Source organism: Mercenaria mercenaria, chromosome 18, assembly GCF_021730395.1.
Source record: "Mercenaria mercenaria strain notata chromosome 18, MADL_Memer_1, whole genome shotgun sequence".
Lineage (NCBI taxonomy): Eukaryota > Metazoa > Mollusca > Bivalvia > Venerida > Veneridae > Mercenaria > Mercenaria mercenaria.
The window spans coordinates 24,032,730-24,056,293 of record NC_069378.1 but is presented as its reverse complement, the minus strand read 5'-3'; the positions used below and the strand labels follow the sequence as shown (position 1 = coordinate 24,056,293).

The window sequence follows — 23,564 nt, the reverse complement described above, 5'->3', positions numbered from 1 at the left end:
TACATGAAAATATTAAATGCTCATAACTCTACGCTTCTGGTTAAAATATTGTTAATATATCTATTTTTGAGAAATATATGTACATGATTGTGTTTTCATTTCAAAGCCTTTTCACTTCATACCTATGATTTGAAAAACTTAGGTACTCTCTCTACAGATTGTTATTGTGATAGAGACCTGGATTGTTTATACTGATTAAGTTCACATTAGCCTTAATCTTAACCCCTGTCACACTTAATTTTCATCAATGATTATGATGCTAAGGTATTAAAAAATTGATTATTAAATAAAGTGATCTTACAAGGATAAAATACGTTCTACATAGTATTTTGTTCATTACAGACAATGTCGTGTTAATTAAGTTTTAACTTCCCCATTGTTTATTTTTTCTTAAATGACTATTTTAAAACTGCAATACCATTTCATCAAAAATATCATTTTCTTTTTGACATTAAAATTCCAGCGGAAGTTTTCAATCTAATACTTAGTCTCTTTTTTCCCTTCTATAAATGATGTTGGATTTTTTATTTTTAAATTTCTAAATTGTCTTTAATTTCCCCTTTTTGAACCCCGTAAAGTTCACATTTTTAACTTGTGATATATTTTATTGATAAACATTCACTCAATCAGATTAGTAACATGAAATAATTTGTTGAAACATATCTAAAGATAAAGATTTGTATTATAAAGTAATATCGATGGATTTTTTTTTGTTAAAAACAGTGGTCATTTTTGCCCCCATTTTTAACCCTTTCAGAGGCATTTGCCAGATGGCCAACATATATTTTTGGATACAGCATACCCAAAATATGTTAAAAAAAGTATGTTGGACCAAGTCTAACAAAATGCTTGTAACTTCTTAAATAAGCTTATATCTGCAAAATCGGACTAGACTATTAGGTATAGTGAAAAAAATACGTGCCCAACTTATTGGAAAAATGGGTTCAAAGTTGCATAGGTGAAGAACCTTGATATGAAATTGATCATAAAGGATGTTTTTAGTCAGCCAAGTTGATATTAAAGTCTGCCTGTTCTTTAAATACGAAGAAAGGAAACCACTTACAGAATTTGAATTTGTTTTGTGTGGTCTGCAGCATAGAAGTGTTTTCATATAGAAAATGCTGACAGAGGATAAAATGATAGCACTGATTATTATTACGTCAAATATAGGTCTTTGCTATATTCATTGTATTTTATTTTAAGACACCTTCCATGTCGAGCTACCCGCAAATCTTCAAACACTATAAGCTTAACACATTTAGTCAAACATCCTCAATAGAAAGATGGTTTGTACTTAAACCTTTACTATTAGAAATGTACACGCGTAGATCGATATGAAGATGGACAAGGGACGAGGAGTTTCTCAAAGTTATTACCGCAATAAGTAAGGAGCGATAGCTTAAAATATGCATACATTTATTCACAATTTAAAAAAGCAGTCCTATGGATCTCATCCGGCACACCAAAGCTGCACATATCCTCACAGTAACAGAAAGCAATCTCCTGGATGATTGCGCCATACGGAGCTTACACGTTTATATGTCTTTATATGGCCTATTGCATGCTCAACAGACACTGTATCTTCTGTGATATCTGTTATATCTTATAAACATGTGTCTTTCTTGATAGTGTTTTCTGCGTAATTGAGCTGCGCTGTAATGTACTACAGCGGGGTGTCTGTTTGGATATATTTTGTTCGCTAACAGCGTGCAGTTGTCAGGAAAGGGCAACTCTGCTGTACTAATTTGGCGTCTGTATCTTTGTGTGTTTTTCTGGTGACTAAGAAAAACCGGATTCAAAATAACATATTTTACCACTTTTATCAACCACAACCTGTGTACGTAGACAGTGGCAATTTTAATTTGCCTGAGCAAAATTCGTGTTGGTTATCACAAGGCCTATATATTTCATGGCTTGTGCCATCTTGGCTCCAACAGCGAATTGTAGTTTAGGCCAACGTCCCCGCTACTGCTGCCAGTTCTGAATACATGGCCGCTGTCTATACGTTGAAAGTGCATCATCAAATGCGGGGAAAAGAACGCTTTATTTCAGTCTCAATTTTGGAGACACTAACACCAAACATGCTTGACATCATCATGTAGGTTGGATATATCCTCAACCACATCAAACTAACAATATTCTGTTCTTTTTAGATAACACATTATTGTGTGTCTCAGTACAATCAAATTCACAAATTGAAAGAACGTTGCATGACTCTCAACAGTAATTTCAAAACATTCTTAACGATGGTTAGAAAATAACTGAAAAAGGTTCCTTCCAATATAATTGATTTCCAGGTCTTCAAGAAGCATGCATCGTACATCAAGCAGAGGGTCCGGCGGAGGTTGACAAGTTTATATTATGGTAGCCAATACATATCTCTGATAATCGAAAATTCAGGTGGAGGTCTGGTTTGAATTAAAAATAATCCAAAGAGATGCCGCCTTAGCTGAGGGTCCATTATTTTCTAACAGAAATAGATTTCCGTAGATAAACTGAACAAAATTATTCTCATATTATGCGCGAAAAACATGAAGGTAAAGTAAGAACAAAAGAGAGTGCTTATATGTGAAAAAGTGACATTCATACATGTACAATGTATACCAATATAATGTACAATTATATGAAAGTGTAGCAATATGCTGTACGCGGTGCGGCGAGCGCAAACTGTAGTATACACGTCGGCCAATAGACAAAACTATTGCACTGGGTCTGAAGGATCGAGTAAAATTAGTTCAGACTACTGACCGTCAAACCATTCAACAGGTGTTTTATTATATAATATCTGAAATATTTTTATTTTATTTTATATTCTTCATATATTTATATATCTAATATATATCTATATTATTTTCTTCAAGATTTAATTTTAGCTCTGCACAGTTAAGTGCTGAATAAAAACTGGTCATACAGCGCAAACTACGGACCGACGGTTTCTGTAAGATGTCATGCATATAATAGTAACAGCTGTATCTGTCTGCATATATTTAAAACAATGATGGTAGAGGAGTTACACACTGAGCTATAACTATTTTCTATGTAGAGATCACTGGGGACTTTAGACCAACGCGTAGTTTAGTTATTGAGCTGAAAAGTTTATCAATATCTAGGACACCGTGTCCTTGACTTTGTACCTACCAACCCCACCAAAAAGGTATCATTTATTTACCACAGGCAATTATCCTGTAAAGCGTTCTTTAGTTATTATCAGTCTCATTGTCACTGTGACCTTGAGCTTTGACTTACCAACTTCTAAACAATAGGTATTTTATACGGACCGCATGCAAACATCTATGAAGTTTAATGACTATAGGCTAACACGTTCTTTAGTCATTCAACAGACCTTGACCTTGACCTACTATAGGAGTTAATAACTGACCACAGACTGTCATCTTAGGAAATAAGACTCGTGTGTGAGAACAAAAAGTCTCCAATTATTGACCAGAAACCAAATGGTCTACCGACGGACATACAGACGGATGGACTGACAATAAGCATTCAATAAAATGTTTTGTTCTTAATTTCTTATATCTGTACAATAACCATCACATGAAATTTCACAATTTTCAAGAGCGATACAGCTAGTGCATATACATTATATGCATCCGTTTTATTTTGTGGCGATAAAACAGGATAATAATCAAGTTATGCTCATTTTTATACATGGATAAGTTTAACATTATCTATATCGCCCCGTATAAACGACTGTACTCCCCCTCTTCCTGTTGCGACCGATCAAAACAAAGAACTGGCCGACCAAAGATAAGAAATTGTCTTCAAATTAATCATTTTGCATTACACGGCGTGTGTATTTAAGTTTTACGATAATATGAACATAAATATGTGTACGTGGTGATATTACAGATGAAACAGACAAGCAATGTTTACAAAATGCTGACTGATCACACTCATTGCTTGGAAATTCACTCGACCAAGGCACGAATCTGGCGGATAACAGGTCAACTTGATTTGAAATCCAATAATCCATGTTGTTTTTTGAAATAAGCATGCATACTCCATCAATATATGTAAACAGATTTTACATAGCTGTTGTGTTTCTGAAAGAAATTACTTTTTATCTAGACGGTAAAAAAACATTCACTGTATGCCGACTTGTCAATTTCGATATTTGATCTAAACTCTTATAAATTTGCGACTAAAGTATTCGACTGGCGTAAATGAGATAAAAATACATACCGAAGTCAGTCTGCAAATGAACAGACTCAATCAAACCGAGTCTGCAATTTTCACTAGTTGCCTTGTTCTCGGTGCTTCCGAGGGATCTACTTTCCCGATTTTATTCATTATTTAATATCATTTAATGTGGAACCCATCGTGCTATGCATGTACTAATCCATTGAGGGTGGGGATGGGGGTGTAGGTTGTGGGGTCTGTGACTTCCTAATTATATAATGCAATTGAATGCTTCAGATTCTTTTACATGTAAGTATTTCGTGTTTTTACAGGCATAATACTCTCATAAAATACAGAATTAAAAATCGAAAGTATACACAGCGTCCCTAGTATGTCACGCAAGAAATTACCTTCTGTCTATTCCGTATGGAAATCACGCGAAAGAAATGTTTCCCGAGGACTTCAAAAAGTCGATGAGGTGAGGGGGCTATAGGTTTACCCGAGTCCTTCTGTCCGTGTGTCTGTCTGTCCATCCGCTTAATCTTCTAACACTCCCTTTTCTTTTCATATTTTGACAGCTTATTAACTGGGGTTTCAATGGATTAAAATTTTAGAAAGTATAGTAAATGGATCTAAACTGTGGATAATTTACACTAGAACTCTATGGGAAATATTGTACTGGTATATAACCTCTAAAATAACGCGCATTTTTCCATTATATGAAAAAGCACGCCTATAAACCTCATTTCTATCTAGCTAGAAGCTAGAGCTGCCACCTAACGGTCGCTAAATCATAACCCCGCTTCCGCCGTCTTGGACCAATTCATAATGGCAACCATTTTTTAGAAATAAAAAGTACCAGTGGAAACAATGATTGCTATATACAATTGTATATTAGAATGTGTGAGCAAGTAACATAAGTTACGGTACGGACACGAAAAATCACCCCTTTATTATATTTTGTGGTCTTGACCTTGGAAGCAAGGGACCAGCTGGGCCAGTCTTATCAAACATCTTATCGTATCGTTCGACCAAAATTTTGTGTGAACACTTTTGTTGATACCAGTAACAAAACATATTACCAGTTTCATGTGTTCAAGATTTTATGTGTAGGCCTAAGGTAGCATGTATATTGTGTCGTTTAGACACTAGTGGAATTTAAATACAAAACGTTGTGTGGTTTCTTACAGTTTACTTCTGTTGCTTTCGTTTGACTGCGGAAGTACATATATAAACAAGTGACGTCAAGGACGTCATACATAATAATATGATAAACCGCGCCACGTAAACCTGACGCCAAGATTAGCGCGTCAACATGATAACATGTATACTTACATGACACTCCGGGGCCGGAAAGTAACATATCAGAGTAAATTACAAGAAAATCATTATGTATCAAATTGCACTCTTGAATGAAAATTACTTAGTATTGTTCAATGAATCACGCGTTTAAAACCATTCTACGGAATACCTTTATAATTTGTCTTTCACAGTCTGAATATATCTCTAGTAACGGAAAATTGTCTCAATTATCACTTAATTCTAAACACAGTCTCTCTTATCACTGAAATTTGAACACAGTCTCTAGTCTCTATTACCATCGAAAATCTGAACGCAGTCTATTCAATCAGCTCAAGCGGATAAAGTTTTGCTATAGGTCTGGTGATGATGCCCTTTCTAGATTTGACTCGTGCTGCACGTGTACGTCCATCTGCTCCAGTAACAACGTCATCAATAACACCTAAGGACCACCTGCTTCTGAGTAATGTGTCGTCGTGAATCTGGACTACGTCGCCAATTCGAATCAGATCGCCTTCGCCTCCTAAATGTTTGTGGAACTCTCTTAACGATGTAAGGTACTCGTGCTTCCACCGGGACCAAAAATGTTCAATTGTAGCAGACTTAAAACGGTATAGCTTGTCTGCTTTATCACGTGACATATCGTCTGCTTCCGGTTCCTCTCGGTCGTCTGGATAGATAGGTGTTGTGATTCTTCGTCCGTATAGTAAGTGTGATGGCGTCAAGGGTACGTCGTCTGTTGGATCTGTTGATGAATGGGTCAGCGGCCGATCATTAATTATACACTCGACTTCGGTAATGAGCGTCTGTAGGGTTTCTAAGTTGATTAACGCCTTTCCAAGGACTTTCTTCAGACTGGTCTTGGTGAGTCCAATGAGTCTTTCCCACCAACCGCCATACCACGGAGCGTGTTGAGGGATGAACTTCCAGGTAATGCCATGTGGGTTCAAAACTTCTTCTTTCATAATCTTGGCCGTAGCTATAAATGTCAATGCGTTGTCGGAAATGAATACTTTTGGTGTGGATTGCCTGCTGATAAATCTGCGAACAGCTAGCATAAAAGATTCTGTCTTCATATTCGTGACTATTTCCAGGTGTACGGCTCGAGTGTTTGCTCAGGTAAACAGGCAGATATATACTTTCAGCAATCTTCTGTCTGTAGCTTTCACGGTGAAATCAATGCCGGTTACGGAAAACGGAGGTGCGTGTTTGAGTCTGTCACTGGGTAGAGGGGGTGGATCTGGTACTCGGTAAGGCTTTGCCGTCACTTTACGGCACGTGACGCACGTGCGGATGATGGTTCTCACACGTTGACGTATACTGGGAATCCTAAAACGTTGACGTAAGTATGTGACTGTACTCTCTAAGCCTGCGCGAAGTTGTGTTTCGTGAGCGTCTGTAACTATCAACTCAGTAAGTTTTCTTCTAGATGGTATCAGATATGGGAATCGTGTTTCCTCAGGTAATGGTGCGTTGGCAATACGTCCTCCACAGCGTAGTATTTTGTCTATGTCAAGGTACAGGTCTAGTTGTCGCACTAATGCAGGTTTAATGCATCTAGAATTGGTCTTTTTCAGGTAATCTAATACATCTGGAAAACTCACGTACTGTGTATGTTTTATTAAGGTCCTTGTTGCTGTGTCGAGTTCATGTGGATGTAGATCTCCGCCATATTTCTTCTGCTTCTAACACTGGTCTACAAATCGAAAAATGTATGCACACACTCTTAGAACCTTTTGGTAGGAGCTGAATCTCTGTAAGTCTAATATGTGTAGAATACCCCGAACGAATTGGGTTTCTTTTACAAGGACGATAGTATCTTCACCTTGGCTGTTATCATTTACGTGTATCTGTGATATGGTACTCTTCACTGGAAAACTGGCTGTGTTTGTCAGCCAATCCGGACCATGGAACCATAATCTGTTGTCATGGAACTTGTCATATGATAGACCACGTGACAGTATATCTGCGGGATTGGTATCTGTAGAGCAGTATCTCCACTCGTATGTTTCGTCAGTTCATGTATTTCTTGTACTCTGTTGGATACAAATATGGGTCGCTTCTTTGATGTTGAAATCCACTGTCGCTCCACAGGTAAACTCTCTGACACTCTATACTTGTGATAATATGATGGCACAGTCTGGCTCCCAGGACAGCTGCACAAAGCTCGAGTTTCAGGATGGTTAGCTGCTTAATGGGTGCTACTCTGTTCTTGGCCATAGCAAGTGTGCTGTGACTTCCGGAAACAATGTACGCGCATGCGCCGTATGCTTTCACACTTGCGTCGCAGAAAATGTGAAGATTTTTTTCTGTAGGAGAATCATCTGGGAAATAACAGCGTGGAAACTTCATGTCGGTGGCTTTTTTAACGTCTGCTCTTATGCTGCACCACCCTTTAATTATGTCGTCTGGTAAAAGCTCGTCCCACTCTAACTTGCGTTGCCATAATGATTGCATCAGAACTTTACTTCTCACTGTGACAGGGTTCAATAATCCAAGCGGATCGAATATAGATGATGATTCCTTCAAGATCTCTCTTTTCGTCAGTAAGTGGTCATTCTGCATGGACAATGTATGTTGCGGTATATACAAGACATCTGTTTCAGGATTCCAACGCATACCTAGTGCTTTGATTTCTTTGTCCTTGTCATCTATTCCGCCGGCTTTGAATTTGGTACGTAATGCTTCACTATTAGAACTCCACGATCGTAGGTTGAAAGACGCTTACTTGTCGGCTGCTTTCGAAGAAATCATGTAACTTCTGCTCATCTTGGACGCTGGTAAGTATATTATCTACGTATAAGCCACTCTTGATAAGATCAGTAAGTTCGCATTGGTGTCTCTTTAGGTGCTTTAGAATCGTCGCATTCAGTATAAATGGAGAGCTAGTTGCTCCGAAAAGAACGGACTTGAATCTGTATGTCTTTAGAATGCTGGCTGGATCGTCTGGGTCCATCAACCAGTAAAATCTTGTGACGTCACGGTCGGCTGCGTGTAGTCCAACATTCAAAAACGCTTTCTCTTTGTCTGTGCAAATAGCGTATTTGTTGTATCTGAATATAATTAAAATTGTAGTAAGATCATTGAGGTGAGGAGGGGTGTTCATCAAGCAGTCGTTCAGGCTCGGAAATTCACCTCCGGATCTGCTGCTACAATCACAGACGATGCGAATCGGAGTTGTTGCTGAGTCCTTTTTTACATGGTGGTGAGGAATGTAATGTAACTTTCTTGTCGTGTATATCTGGTCGGCTGGTACCTCTCCTATAAATCCTCGTTGATCTTGCTCTTTGATTATCTCTCCATACGTGTGTAGTAGTTTAGGTTCTTTCCTCAATCGGTTGATTACATTTTCAGTTCTGCGCCAGGTGATCAATTCATTGGTCGGTAATATATCGTGTTCTTCTCTCCAAGGTAACTTTGCTATGTATTTACCGTCGTTGTAGTTAATGCACGTATCTTGATAATGTGTCAAACTAAAATCTCTATGTTAAAGTCATCACTTGTATGCACCGGGTGTGCTAGTTTTAGTCCCTTTAAGTATGGCAGTTCTCTAACTTGGTTTGTGTACGTTGCTAACGGCACGGAAATCTCGGGTACGATCAACACTTTAACTGGTATATCTTCATGGGTCGACTCTAAATAGATAACTGCTGTATCAAGATGTCGTAGTCGTTGTTCTTTGTCGCCAAATCCTGAGAGTGATAATGTTTCTTGTCCAGTCGGTTTTATTTCAAACTTTCTAGCCATGCTTTCCGTAATAAAAGAACACTGGGAACCTTCGCCGAAGAGTATATTGGCGTGAAATGATATGCTGGTAGACTTCACTGTCGAAACGGCTGTTTTCAACAAAACTGGTCCAGTAGAAATCGTCTGCGTAGAGTGCAAAACTGCTGAATCAGTTTCCTTTGCTTTGCATTGTTGGTTGGTAGTAGTTTCAGTCGATGTAGACTCACTTCCAGTACAGATACTTGTATGGTGTCGTTTGGAGCACTTCTTACATTTGAATCTGGATATGCAGTCTGACAGTTTATGAGCACCGAGGCAGTTAAAACACAACATTCTTTTTCACAATGTCCATTCTCTCTTTATAATCTGTAACTTTTTTTGCATTCTACGCTTGAATGATGTCCTTTACAATATACACATTTCTTCTCTGTGTAACTCGTTTGTTTTCGCTGTGTAGTGGAATTCCTTTTCTCCGTTTTGTGGGAATCGGACTTTGTGAGAAATGTGGAGGTCGTGGCTGTGACGTCATATTGTTTTACGTACGGTGCTCCGGCATCTAGAATAGTAATCTCGGATAGTAAACTACTCAAAAGTTCGGGTAAGCGCCACGACTGTGACCCATGCGCACGTGTCATATTCTGTCTGACGTCGGAAGGTAGTTTCTGCAACATCACTGGAGTAAGCAGGGAACCATACGTGGATTCAGATTGGTTTAACGATTCTAGCGCTCTGATGTAGGTTTCTGTTGTGTCGTAGAATCTGCGTAAACTCGAAACTGTGTGCGTAGGTGCGGGGACTTCTAGTAAAGCCGTCATGTGTCATGAAGTAGGGAAATGGCTTTCTCGTAATTAGAATTAGTAAGCGAGAAACCAGCTATCATCTGTAATGCCTCATTTCTAAGAGAAGTCGTCAGGTAAGTAAACTTCTGTACTCCGCTCAGCGATGCATTATTGTGAATTGCACATTCGTACGAGTCCCAAAAGGACTGCCATTCTAAAATATCACCGTCAAACTTAGGAAGCTCGAGTTTAGGTAATCTATGATATACTGAGCTGTAATTCGGGTTTGCCGTGGATGCATGCCCTTGTATGCTGTAAGAATAGTTATTTTCGCGCTGTGTTCTGTTTTCTGTGCCTTCTGGGATCAGAATAGGAAAAACTTGTGAATTTGCATTAAGATTAGAAAATTTGACTTGCCTGAATTTGCTCACTCGTTGAATTCTATTTCTCAACTCGGACACATAATCTTCTTGGTACAGAATTTCATGTTCAATCTCCTCAGCATTCTCTTCCGGGATAGAGTTCACAATTTGTTCGTGTATGTCTGTTATAATTTGGAGTTTGCCTTTCAAGGTATCCTCAATGGTTTGGAGCTCGTCAAAATTCGTTCCCTCTGAATCAATAGTTTCAAATTTGGTGACAACTCGCGTCACTGCTCCTTTCTGTCCTTTAAGTACTGCCCGTAATCGTGTTGCCATTGACACGGCACCAAAATGTCGTTTAGACACTAGTGGAATTTAAATATAAAACGTTGTGTGGTTTCTTACAGTTTACTTCTGTTGCTTTCGTTTGACTGCGGAAGTACATATATAAACAAGTGACGTCAAGGACGTCATACATAATAATATGATAAACCGCGCCACGTAAACGTGACGCCAAGATTAGCGCGTCATCATGATAACATGTATATTTACATGACATAATGTGTCCATATTCCAAGAAAACAGATATCACAGACCTACGATCGAATTTAGTGGTACTGTTTGATAAGACGGGTCCCTGTGTTATGCGCTACACATCGACACATGAGGGTGAATATTTGTAACAAGTTATTTCATAATCCCTTCATGCATAAAGACGTTATAGCCCGGACACGAAATGAACCGACCCTATTTTGAAATTTGACCTCTAAGTGTGACTTTGACCTTAGAGCTAGGGAATTTTGTCTTGTGCGCGACATATCGTCTTATGATGATGAACATTTGTACCAAGTTATTTTAGAATCCCTTAATACATAAGGAAGTTAAGATTGGACCTTTTTTACCTTTGACCTCTTAAGTGTGTCATTGACTTTAAAGAGAAAAGAAAAAGAAGAGGACGGATATTAACTACATATTGCCTATGTGTGTGTGAAGGTTGAGAGAAGTATAGGTGTAATAATATTCAAGATATTGCAGGACCAAATTTATGAGGGCTCACATACAAACAGACCGGGCAGACAGGTTGCATGGTGACCCCCCCCCCCCCCCCCCCCCCCCCCCCCCCCCCCCCCCACGCCCCTCATTCAAAATTTGTTTGCAGGTTATAATTGTAGAGAAATATTACAGGAGCAAGGGAGGGAAACGCCTATATCTTATAAAAAGTAAGTTGCTAACAGGCATACAGTCCAGTACTACAAGCAAACATGCATACAGTCAGGGCATCCCACTGAATCCTCTTTCATTGACGGTCATAAACAACTTGGAAGTTTTATGATTTTATTTAATTTTACCAAACGAGCATTGTTTCTTTATCCACGGAACAGTGGGATTTACATGTAGATCATTCTTCAAGCAAGAATATGTACTTTTGACGCCAACAATGTGCAATTTCTGGACAAAATAAGTGATCAATCGAGTTTTTTGCTATAATTTTACCTGTTATCAGACTAACACATTATATATTATAAAGAAACAAATCATGGTCAGCTTCCAATGACATATAAATATACACACCAACATCGCACATTAACCACTTTAAAGTAGTTTTTTTCCAAATTTTAGCGGTCAGATTATCGTTTGGCTCGGTCGCAGCAGGAAGACGGGGAGTACAGTCGGTTATAGGGGGTGTATATTTACTAAAAGGAAAATGAAATGTATAATAGAACATATGCAAACTTACTTTATTACAAAAATAATCTATGTACTATCCAGTCTGAAACAATCGTCTTTGAGCTGTAGACTATATGTAGTTATAACAAGTTTAGGCCAAGGCATAACAAACTCCGTTTCTGTCAACTTTTCTGTTCTTGATCATATAATTTCAAAATATTTTTTTTGCAAGAACACTCCATGCACGGAGAATTTTCAGACGAAGAAATGATCTCCATCCTTCGGGCATATATTGTCCATCCAACCTCCTGGGTTGACGAATGTCTTCGAAGATGGGTTCACGACCCCCAACCGACTGCGAGAGGAGAGCATATGCGTAGGCGTATGCGGAAATAATCTCTTGCTGATCTGGTTAGGGAAAATCAAGTTATGTATAGGCGATGGATGAAGAAGAAACTGCCAAAGATCCATCGGGAGTTGGGCATCTCCTTATCATCTTCTGTGTCTTCTGATGATTTTTGAGTAGATCGTATTTCTTTCCCATAAGGAAACACTGTTACATATTATGCATATTTATTTAAAGGTTTTAATTATTTTACTATTTGAAATTTGAATAATGATTAATGAAAAAGAATAGTTGCACTATTCTATGACATATGCCTCATACAAAAGCTTGCTTGTACGTTATAAAGTCAAAAAAGGGCTAAAATAATCAATCATGAACCTGCCAAAATTACACGCATGCCCACTTTATGTTCATTATGTATACACCATGGACACTGTAGGAGATGAGTTTGCAAAGTACAATTTTTAGTGTCCTTGTAATATCATAGTCCAAAAAGAGGCATGACCAAAATGTTACTAGAGCAAGTTACGCTTGACTGCAAGTGCGTCGTCAATTTATACAGTTTCATTTGAATGAGACAGTAGAAGGAGTTGCGTACACAAGCTAAAACTGTAGTGGTAATATTGTGAAGTCCAAAATGGGCAAAACGTCAAAAAATATCTGACGAGAAAGTTCCGATAATATCCATATGTCCACTTCATACTGATTATATATACCAGTTTTCATTTGAGTTGCATACACAAGGTGCAAATGTAGTTGTAATATTATTAATGGGGAGAGGGTGTGACCAGGGCGGTAGGGGTGACCGGGTGTGAGTACACAACTTCACATGTTGATAATAAATCTTCATGGAAATAAACAAAAACAAGTTTAGTGAAATTCTGCCAGTTGGTTAGTTTGTTATGTACAAATATGTGGATTTTTAAATAATTAAAGGGAAATAACTCTGAAGTTACTAAAGAGATCATGACAAAATTAAGTGTGCACTACCACATTTTTATGGTGATCTAGATTCAGTTTAAGTTTTTTAGTTCTAGGTCAAATATGTCACAAGTTATGAAGCAAAATTGCCATATTTATAGTACCCTATATAGTTAACACTAGAAACTACTAAGGGCCATAACTCTAGTATTACTTGGGCAATCTGAATGAAACTCGACAAGCCGCATTTCTCTATAGTGATAAAGATGTATATGAAGTTTTATTTATATATTCCAAACCACTTCCTAGATATGGCTCCGGATGGACGGACGGGCGGACAGAAGGAAAGACGGACGGGAGGACGGACGAAAAGACGAACGGACGACGCCAAAACTATATCCCTCCGCCTTCGCCGGGGGATGATAAACAATGTAACAAACGAAACTAAATGTTTAAGTTGAAATTGCCTAAATTGATAATATAATAATTTTGAGAAACTCCCCTATATATCGCTAATCCGCTGTCCATCTTCACATCGGTCTACATGTGTACATCTCTATTAAGAGGATGGCGCAGTATGTGTAGGTACCCGTGTCTTATGGACACAATTTTAGTTCAACTAAGAACATTTCGCTAAATCTTTTGTATGTAAGGTTATATTAGTTGGAAGGGCTTTTAACAGTCAAGCGCGCTGTAATTATACAGTTTTTGTTTTAATATAAATAATTAATCGAGACTGAAACAGGGCAATTAAAAATTAAACCTTTCTATAATGATCCTTCGACAACATGTTTGTTAACGAAAAATTTGAAATCACCTATGGCAGATGCACAAACAAAGTTATGCTAATAAAGTTTATGGGAAGCGGTAGTTTATGGTAAACCTGGAGGTTTTTTGTTCATTTCAGCCACACTGGGGTCATGACTACAGCTTTTTATGTGTCACTAGTATTGGCTTTTCCAGTAACCGTCTCAAGAGTGCCCGAAGCTTTCATCAATTTCTGTTTAATTTAATATATTTATTATCAAATTATTTGTTTCTTTATTTTTCAGAATACCCTTTCAATAGGACATCTGTAAGTCGTTTTTCCTTTTTATAAACAAATAAATACAGAAAGGCTCATAATGGAAAAGGCGAAACTAAAGTGTTTGTTAATAAAAGTTACGATTGATATGGACCTCACATAAAGCGGATCAATGCAGAACTCTTACTAACTATTCGAAAAATTGGTAGAGCTATAATAATCACTCATCCGTTAGGATTGACATCCCAAATTGGTTAAGGTTTTATATGTAAGGGGGTAATCTCACTTACCATTTGTGGAACTGGTTGAAACTTCACAAGCTGATTCACTATGATGAATTGACTTACATTTTACAGGTTCCATAATTCTGTTTTGCCTTTTCAACTGAGCAATTTTTGTAAAGTTTTTGTATGTAAGCTTGTATCTCAGTACCCACTTATGGGAATTGATTGAAACTTCACATAGTTGTTCACTGTGATGATCTGTCATGCATTGCTCTGGATTTATAACTCTGTTTTAAATGTGTAAAACATTATAGCATTCTTTCGGCTTGGACATTTATGGTTAAGGTTTTGTATGTTAACTATTATTTCAAAACCGTATGATGGGAATGATTTGAAACTTTACACACATGGTCCGAGATCTCACGAACTGTTATTGTAACAATTGAGGCCAAAAAAAGTTTATATTGTTTTTGGAAATAATATTTCATATCCTCTATGAAAACCATATTTCGTAAGTGTCAGAGCCGTGCCTATCTATATTTGTCCACTTATGTTTATGTTTGTGATAGAGGATAAAACTCACTTTAAAAATATCAAGGGGTAGGATTAAATGTACGTCTACCAGTTTTTTTCACTGTTTAATTACAATAACTATCTGATTGTCAGTAAATGTATATAATGACAGAATTTCAAATAAGAAATTCATTTAAATGAATGAAGGGCAGACTTGATATTCAAGGTCAAAGGACAAATTTATTGTAAAAATCACAAACATTAGTTTATTTGAAATTTATTTTTATTCTTAAAAAGTAGTTTCTTATCAAACGTCACTCAGTTTTATTTATGTAATTTGTATATATCAGCCAATATCAGAAATATAAATCTTATTGCAAAAAGCCAAGGTCTACCGCAAAATGTTTATAAATGTCACCTTTACTTTTCTAATCTGTTTAATTTGTCTTCACATTATTAGTCGCTGACGTTAATTCATTTTAATGTTTGTATGCCAGGCAAAGTCAGCAGTGCAGATGTAACCCCAAAACTGCAGAGAGTAAAGCTAATTTCAAAGGTCAGAGGTCATTTTTTGTAAAACAATCGCATAAATAGCTTCCTGCTTGGTAAATAACAGATATTTTTATCATTATTAGTAATTGCTTGTGATTTATTTTAATGTATATATGTCCCACAATGTCACTAACAAAAATACGGTCTGAAATGAGTCAAGTTCAAATGTGCTTTTAATGGTCAAAGGTCATTTTAAAGTAAAAGAATGAAAAAATAGCTCATCAACTTTTCTCATTCTTAATAATATCTTGTCGATATTAGTCAAGGATATCGGTTCATTTTAACGTGTAGATGTAAATGATGTCTGGTATTCACACATAATTTTAAAACATTTAAGGTCAACCATAGTATCAAAGGTAAACGAGAGTTTTTATTGTTCAAAAATATTTGTTTTCTCGTTTTAGTAACTGGTCTTTGTTCGTTTTACTGTATATATGTCAGACGATGTCATGGAAGAGAACATAAGTCAAGGTCAAACTTTGTATTGAAGATCAGGGGTCATTTTCTTATAAAAGAATCACAAAAATGTAGCATACTTACTCATTACTTTGTTCAAAAATAGTATGTTGTTATAATTCACTATTAGCAATTTATTCCACACTGTTTACATGTCAAGCAAGGTCAGCAATGTCATCAATGCAGATCTAATATCAAAAACAGTGGTTGGTGAAGCTTATATCAAAGGTAAACTGTCAAATTGGTGTGAAAGATCGCAAAAATAGCATTATGCAATACTTTTCATTGTTGAAAGGTATTTTGTTATTATTAGTATCTTATAGTTATGACTGAAAAAATGTTGAAAAAAACGTTACCCCCCCCACCACCACCACCACCACCACACACACACACACATTGTTTGAAGTTTCATATATGTATTGGTCAATGTCAACAATAAAGATATCATCAGACATGAGTCTTGGTCAGCCCTGATGTTAAAGGGTAAAACTCATTTTCTGATGAAAATTCAAAAGATTGCACTGTTACTTTATTTCTTTGCTCAAAAATATCTTGTCGTTATAACTTGATGTTAATTCATTTTAATGTTAACCTTTACTTACTTACTTACTTACTAACTTACTGCGTTCCATCTTCTTATGACCGTTTTATATCTTAAGATTAGATGCGGCAATGAACTGAACCATATTCTGCAGGTCGCTGGCATTTCCCCACAGCTTGGTCTAAAATGGGATGTGTGTGGGCCAAACTTTCTAGTGTCATGGTGCCTTTTACAGATAAGAACAGCTATGCAGGATGTGGAATGGTGTTTGTTCCTTTGATCCGCATTGACATTTAGCTGTCTCTGCAATACTTAGCTTCTTCATATGTTTTCTCAGGCCAGTGCGCAAACGGAAGATAGCTGTTTGGCTGCGCCTGTTTAGCTTGTGTAGATTATCATGATGTGGCAGGTAGCCTCCATTTATGTTCTTCCAGTCTAATACAAAACTGTTTTCAGAGTCTGAGCTTCTCTGTATGAAGTTTGGGGTTGGGATTGTATTTGCCTGGTTGATTCCTTTGCAAGTTTGTCCGCATTTCATTTCCAGCTATGCCCACGTGTGCAAGAATCCATTGACATGCTACACTGTTGTTCGCAGACAAGAGATTGATGTTTTAAGCTGTCTGGTTAAGTTGTCTGATGGACCTACTAAGAGAGCCTGAAGATTTGACATTGAGTCTGTGAAGAAAACAATGTTTTGTCTCTATTCGCTCATACAGTTGGAGTGTGGCGATGCGAGGGCTTGCATCTCGGCTCTGTAGTTGGAGCATCTGTTGCAGACTGGATGAGAAAATGTGAGAGTGGATCTGTCCGGAAATTTGATGTAGGCACTACTACCAGCATTCTGAACTGCCTTTTCCGATGAACCATTGGTATATGCTTGGATCCAAGAGTGTGCTGGATAGCGGTCAGTGATCATTTCTAGCGTAAGAGATTGTTGGTTAGTTCCCTTTTCATCTACTCCTGGCACCTCCAATCTGATTTTGGGAGCAAATTATCCAGGAACGCATTCATAGGACACAAGCGACTCTGCATATGTGTCCAGTGCTGCTGCTTTCCCTTTCTGCAGTTCTTTGACGATGTAGTTGAGAATGTTGTTCAGTCTGTTCTTAGTTCTGCTTTCAAGTTTTGGATGGAGTGGTGGAATGGTAGTCTCTTTGCCTTCTCTGCCTGCACAAGGGTTTTGTACTCTCATCTTGTCTCTAATGGCTCAAGGTTGGCTGTCTTTTCCATTTCAGTTATTGGAGTTGTTTTCATTTCTCCGAGAATTATCCTCAGGCCTGAATTTTCAACCTTGCCCGGTTTATATTTACCGGTTTGGGAAGCAGTTACCCATAAGGTGGATGCGCACTCTGCTATGAGCCATACGGTGCCTGTGTATACTTGCCGTAGGATCTTTGTTTTTTTTTTTTTTTTTTTTTTGCTGTTCCAGTTTTTTCATAAAGACGAGTTTCTTGAAGGCCCTTTCCTTTGACATTTAATTTCATGTTTGAACTTGACTAAATTTGCATTATTATTTCATGAATGATATCATCTGTTACATTAACTTTAAAATGGATAATGATAAGTTACTAGTTTTGACAAAAATACCCCAAAACAATAAAGAAACATCATTGCAAAAATGCTATTTTTGCGAAGTTTCACACAAATTTGAATCTTGACCTTGGATAATAGGTTTGGCTTTGACTAATTGGGATAAGACCTATATTGCTGGCCTTGCTTGACATGTATACATTAAAATAACTTGATTACAGTGAATTATGACAACAAGCTATTTTTTAACAAAGTAATGAGTAAGTATGCTACATTTTGATCTTTTATACCAGGTTTGACCTTGACACATTTTTGTTCCATAACATCGTCTGACATATTTACAGTAAAATGGACAACGGTCAGTTACTAAAATAAAAAAACAAAAAAACAAAAAAAAAAAAAACAAAAAAAACAACAAACAAACCAATACTTTTACCAATAAAAAATAGTACAAATAGGTGATATTATTGCCACTTTTTACTCACACTTTTACCTTTGACCATTGATATTGTGGTTGACCTTAAATGTTTTGAACTTATATGTGTATACCAGCCATTGCCTACCATTTATACATAAAATGAACTGATATCATTGACTTTTATCGATAAGATATTACTTAGAAAGAGAAAAGTTAAAGAGCTATTTTTTTATTCTTTTACTTTAAAATGACCTTTAACCCTTAATATTATATCTGAAAGTGTCTGATTTCAGAAGATATCTTTATTACTGACATTGTGGGACATATATACATTAAAATAAATCACGAGCAATTACTAAAAAAGATTAAAATATATGTTATATCTCAAACAGGAAGCTATTCATGCAAATTTCACGAAGTTTGACCTTTGACCTTTGAAATTAGCTTTACTCTTGGCAGTTTTGGGGTTACATCTGCACTGCTGACTTTGCCTGACATACAAACATTAAAATGAATTAGCTTTAGCGACTAATAATGTGAATACATATTAAAACAGATTAGAAAAAGTAAAGGTAACATTTACCACAGTTTTGCATAGAAATGAACTTTGACCTTCAATTTTCTGTGCTGACTTTGACTTTTTGCAATACAATTTGTATATCTGATATTGGCTGATATATACACATGGCATAAATAAAGCTGAGTGACTTATACTAGCAAACTATTTCTTAAAACAATAAATAAAATTCAAATAGGCCAATTTTTGAAATATTTTTTACATAAATTTGTCCTCTGACCTTGAATATCAAGTTTGCCCTTCATTTATTTTTGGTGAATTTCTTATTGCTGTCATTGTTTGACATATATCTATTTACTGACAATCAGATAGTTACTGTAAGTAAACAATGAAAAACCTGGTAGGCGTAAACTTTATAATATTTTAAAGTGAGTTTTCAGTGCCCTGTGGCGGCTGTAAAAAGTAAACCCGTTCTTTGATTTAGTGTCGTTATATTTTCTGCTCCTTTGGGATCATGGCGTCCATTCAACATATGTGTAATGGAGTTCCGCTTAAGCTGGTGCTAGGGGGAGTGAGAGGTGTTGCATTACCTCTCATGAACAAACTCAATCAAACCGAGCCTGCTATTATTCTTCTTGGTTGCATTCTTTGCTTCCAAAGGATCTTTTTACAGATTTTATTAACTATCACAACAGCAATCTTTAAGTGCCGTGTTGCGCCTGTAAAAAGCCTCCCCGTACTTGGATTTAGTGTTGTTATATTTCCTGGTCCTTTGGGATCATGGAGTTCATTCAACATGTGTAATAGAGTTCCGCTTAAGCCGATGCTAGGGGGCGTGAGAGGTCTTGCTTATTTCATTACCTCTCATAAACAGACTCAATCAAACCGAGTCTGCTATCATTCTTCTTGGTTGCATTCTTTGCTTTCAAGGGATCTTTCTACAGATTTTATTAACTACCCTAACACAAACATAAATGAAGAAAATATAGGTAGGCACGGATTTGACACTTAAAAAATGGGTTTTCATGGAGAATATGAAATATTGTTTCCAGAAAAGTATGAACTTCTTTTGGCCTCGATTGCATTAAAAGACCTTGAGCTCTCGGACCAACATATTAACTGTGATGATCTAACTTGTATAGCACAGGTTTCATAACTCGGTTTTGATTTTTTTACCAAATTATGATCCTTCTTCAATTTAGCAATTTATTCGGTGCTTTTGTTTGTACACTGATGTCTTATGACCCACTGATGGAAATGGGTCGAACCTTCACACATTTGTTCTCTGTAATGAGCAAACATGCATTTTACAGGTTTCATAATTCATTTGCATTTTAAAAAATAACACCCATTTTTATGACCCCGAATGGAGGCATATAGTTTTTGAACCGTCTGGCCGTCTGTCGGTCTGTCAGTCTGTCAGTCTGTCCGCAATTTTCGTGTCCGGTCCATATCTTTGTCATCGATGGATGGATTTTCAAATAACTTGGCATGAATGTGTACCACAGTAAGACGACGTGTCGCGCGCAAGACCCATGTCCGTAGCTCAAAGGTCAAGGTCACACTTGGACATTAAAGGATAGTGCATTGATGGGCGTGTCCGGTTCATATCTTTGTCATCGATGGATGGATTTTCAAATAACTTGGCATGAATGTGTACCACAGTAAGACGACGTGTCGCGCGCAAGACCCAGGTCCGTAGCTCAAAGGTCAAGGTCACACTTAGACATTAAAGGATAGTGAATTGATGGGCGTGTCCGGTCCATATCTTTGTCATCGATGGATAGATTTTCAAATAACTTGGCATGAATGTGTACCACAGTAAGACAACGTGTCGCGCGCAAGACCCAGGTCCGTAGCTCAAAGGTCAAGGTCACACTTAGACTTTAAAGGATAGTGCATTGATGGGCATGTCCGGTCCATATCTTTGTCAACCATGGATGGATTTTCAAATAACTTGGCATGAATGTGTACCAAAGTAAGACAACGTGTCGCGCGCAAGACCCAGGACCGTAGCTCAAAGGTCAAGGTCACACTTAGACGTTAAAGGTAATTTTTCATGAATGTGCATTGATGGGCGTGTCCGGTCCATATCTTTGTCATTCATGCATGGATTTTAAAATAACTACGCATGAATGTGTGACACAGTAAGACGACGTGTCGCGCGCAAGACCCAGCTCCGTAGGTCAAAGGTCCTAAACTCTAACATCGGCCATAACTACTCATTCAAAGTGCCATCGGGGGCATATGTCATCCTATGGAGACAGTTCTTGTTTATTTTGTTTTCGGGTTGTTGAGTGTACTCCAAACAGCTATTGTAATATACTACAGTTTTACTGCATTACGGTTGTAAATGTTCATCTATAAACTTGCACTAAAAAGATATATTCATGAATGAAACCAGGCATTAAAAGTACTTTTCGCGGTGTTTTCGAATACACAACTGGATTTGTATAAAAACACGAGAAAACAAGAGCTGTCTCCATAGGATGACACATGCCCCCGATGGCACTTTGAATGAATAGTTATGGCCGATGTTAGAGTTTAGGACCTTTGACCTACGGAGCTGGGTCTTGCGCACGACACGTCGTCTAACTGTGCCACACATTCATGCGTAGTTATTTTAAAATCCATGCATGAATGACAGAAATATGGACCGGACACGCCCATCAATGCACTATCATGAAAAATGACATTTAACGTCTAAGTGTGACCTTGATCTTTGAGCTACGGACCTGGGTCTTGCGCGTGACACGTCGTCTTACTGTGGTACACAATCATGCCAAGTTATTTGAAAATCCATCCATGGATGGCAAAGATATGGACCGGACACGCCCATCAATTCACTATCCTTTAACGTCTAAGTGTGACCTTGACCTTTGAGCTACGGACCTGGGTCTTGCGCACGACAAGTCGTCTTACTGTGGTACACATTCATGCCAAGTTATTTGAAAATACATCCATGGATGACAAAGATATGGACCGGACACGCCCATCAATGCACTATCCTTTAATGTCCAAGTGTGACCTTGACATTTGAGCTACGGACCTGGGTCTTGCGCGCGACACGTTGTCTTACTGTGGTACACATTCGTGCCAAGTTATTTGAAAATCCATCCATCGATGACAAAGATATGGACCGGACACGAAAATTGCGGACAGACTGACAGACTGACAGACCGACAGACTGACAGACCGACTGACCGACAGACGGACAGACGGTTCAAAAACTATATGCCTCCCTTCGGGGGCATAAAAATGTCAAAACCTATTCTACTTAACTGCATATGCGATACGCCGTAAATAAGATTTTCATCGATTTTGATGATATGTGAAGTGATGAGAGCCCTTTTCATTGTATATATAATGTGCCGAAAAATTCTAAATTGATAAATTTCTAATGCGTCAAAAGGCCGTCCTTTTGTTTAACGTTTGTAATCGTGTGTCGTGTCCTAAACCTGATCATGTCACAGAAAATACGTTTAAAGAAGTATGCTGAAACATGTCGTCATATCAAATATCTAACAACCCCTTAAGATGTATGTTTATTTAGCTTAGAGTATGTCGCGAATTGATAGATCATTTAATAAACAGTTGATTAAAAATAAGAGTCGCTTTACTTTCTTATGAAGTATTCGCTTTATCTTTGTTGTACAAGGAAAATATATAATTGAGCCATGTCATGTGAAAACCAACATATTGGGTATGCGACCAGCATGGATCCAGACCAGCCTGCGCATCCGCGCAATCTTTTCAGGATCCATACTGTTCGATTTCAAAGCCTATTGGAATTAGAGAAACTGTTAGCGAACAGCATGGATCCTGACCAGACTGCGTGGATGCGCAGGCTGGTCTGGATCCATGCTGGTCGCAAACCCACTATGTTGATTTTCCCATGGCACGGCTCATATAAGAATAATTTGTAAGCTGTATCTGATTCGCTCGTAGTATCTGCTGTACGTTTATGAAAGATAATCCTTTAGATTTAAATATCATTTGGCCTTTATTTTTATCAAGCTTCTGTATTTAACGGTTTTGTTCAAGCCAGAAAACCCACTCTTCTTTATTCGGAAATAGATTTAAGCAGATTTTAAAGAGAAGAGAGAAATGTTTTAATTCTAATTCAACTTCTTTCAATTAGATATCTTGTATACATATCAACAACGGTAAATTACTTTGCTGTAAAATTTCATAATTGAGAGTATTTTATCTACGTGTTCAACATAGGACGTGCGGAGTTTAAATACATTTAATGACATTATTTAGGACAAGCGATACCCAATCCGATTCCAGCGTTAGCGGAATTGACCTGTTTAAAAAGCCAGAAAGTTTGATAAATACAGAGAACGGAAAACTGAAAATTGATACGACTGTGTTATCTGCGCTCTCGCGAATTGACAAGACAGTCAACGTTGTTGGGGTATGTGGTTTGTACAGAACTGGAAAGTCATACCTTATGAACTGGATAGCAGGAGAGAAAAAGGGCAAGTTGAAATACATCTTTTTAAGTTACCTTAAACTGAATCACTAACTGTGTGGCTACTGTCACTATCA

At 37.5% G+C, this 23,564-nt stretch overlaps 3 protein-coding genes across 3 annotated transcripts; all 3 read right to left on the bottom strand.

The window, feature by feature from the left end:
- Window positions 1–5,753: 5,753 nt before the first annotated feature.
- LOC128550515 (uncharacterized) lies at window positions 5,754–6,509 on the bottom strand. Its single transcript, XM_053529722.1, has one exon. It carries the CDS (start codon window positions 6,507–6,509, stop codon window positions 5,754–5,756), a length of 756 nt encoding a protein of 251 aa, XP_053385697.1.
- A 39-nt stretch (window positions 6,510–6,548) lies between these two features.
- LOC128550514 (uncharacterized) lies at window positions 6,549–7,350 on the bottom strand. The gene is made up of 2 exons (XM_053529721.1): window positions 7,278–7,350; window positions 6,549–7,015 (listed from the first exon to the last, which is right to left on the bottom strand). The coding sequence occupies exons 1-2, from the start codon at window positions 7,348–7,350 to the stop codon at window positions 6,549–6,551; spliced, it is 540 nt and encodes a 179-aa protein (XP_053385696.1).
- A 96-nt stretch (window positions 7,351–7,446) lies between these two features.
- Window positions 7,447–8,052, bottom strand: LOC128550513 (uncharacterized). Its single transcript, XM_053529720.1, has one exon. The coding sequence runs from the start codon at window positions 8,050–8,052 to the stop codon at window positions 7,447–7,449; it is 606 nt and encodes a 201-aa protein (XP_053385695.1).
- Between the last annotated feature and the right edge of the window lie 15,512 nt (window positions 8,053–23,564).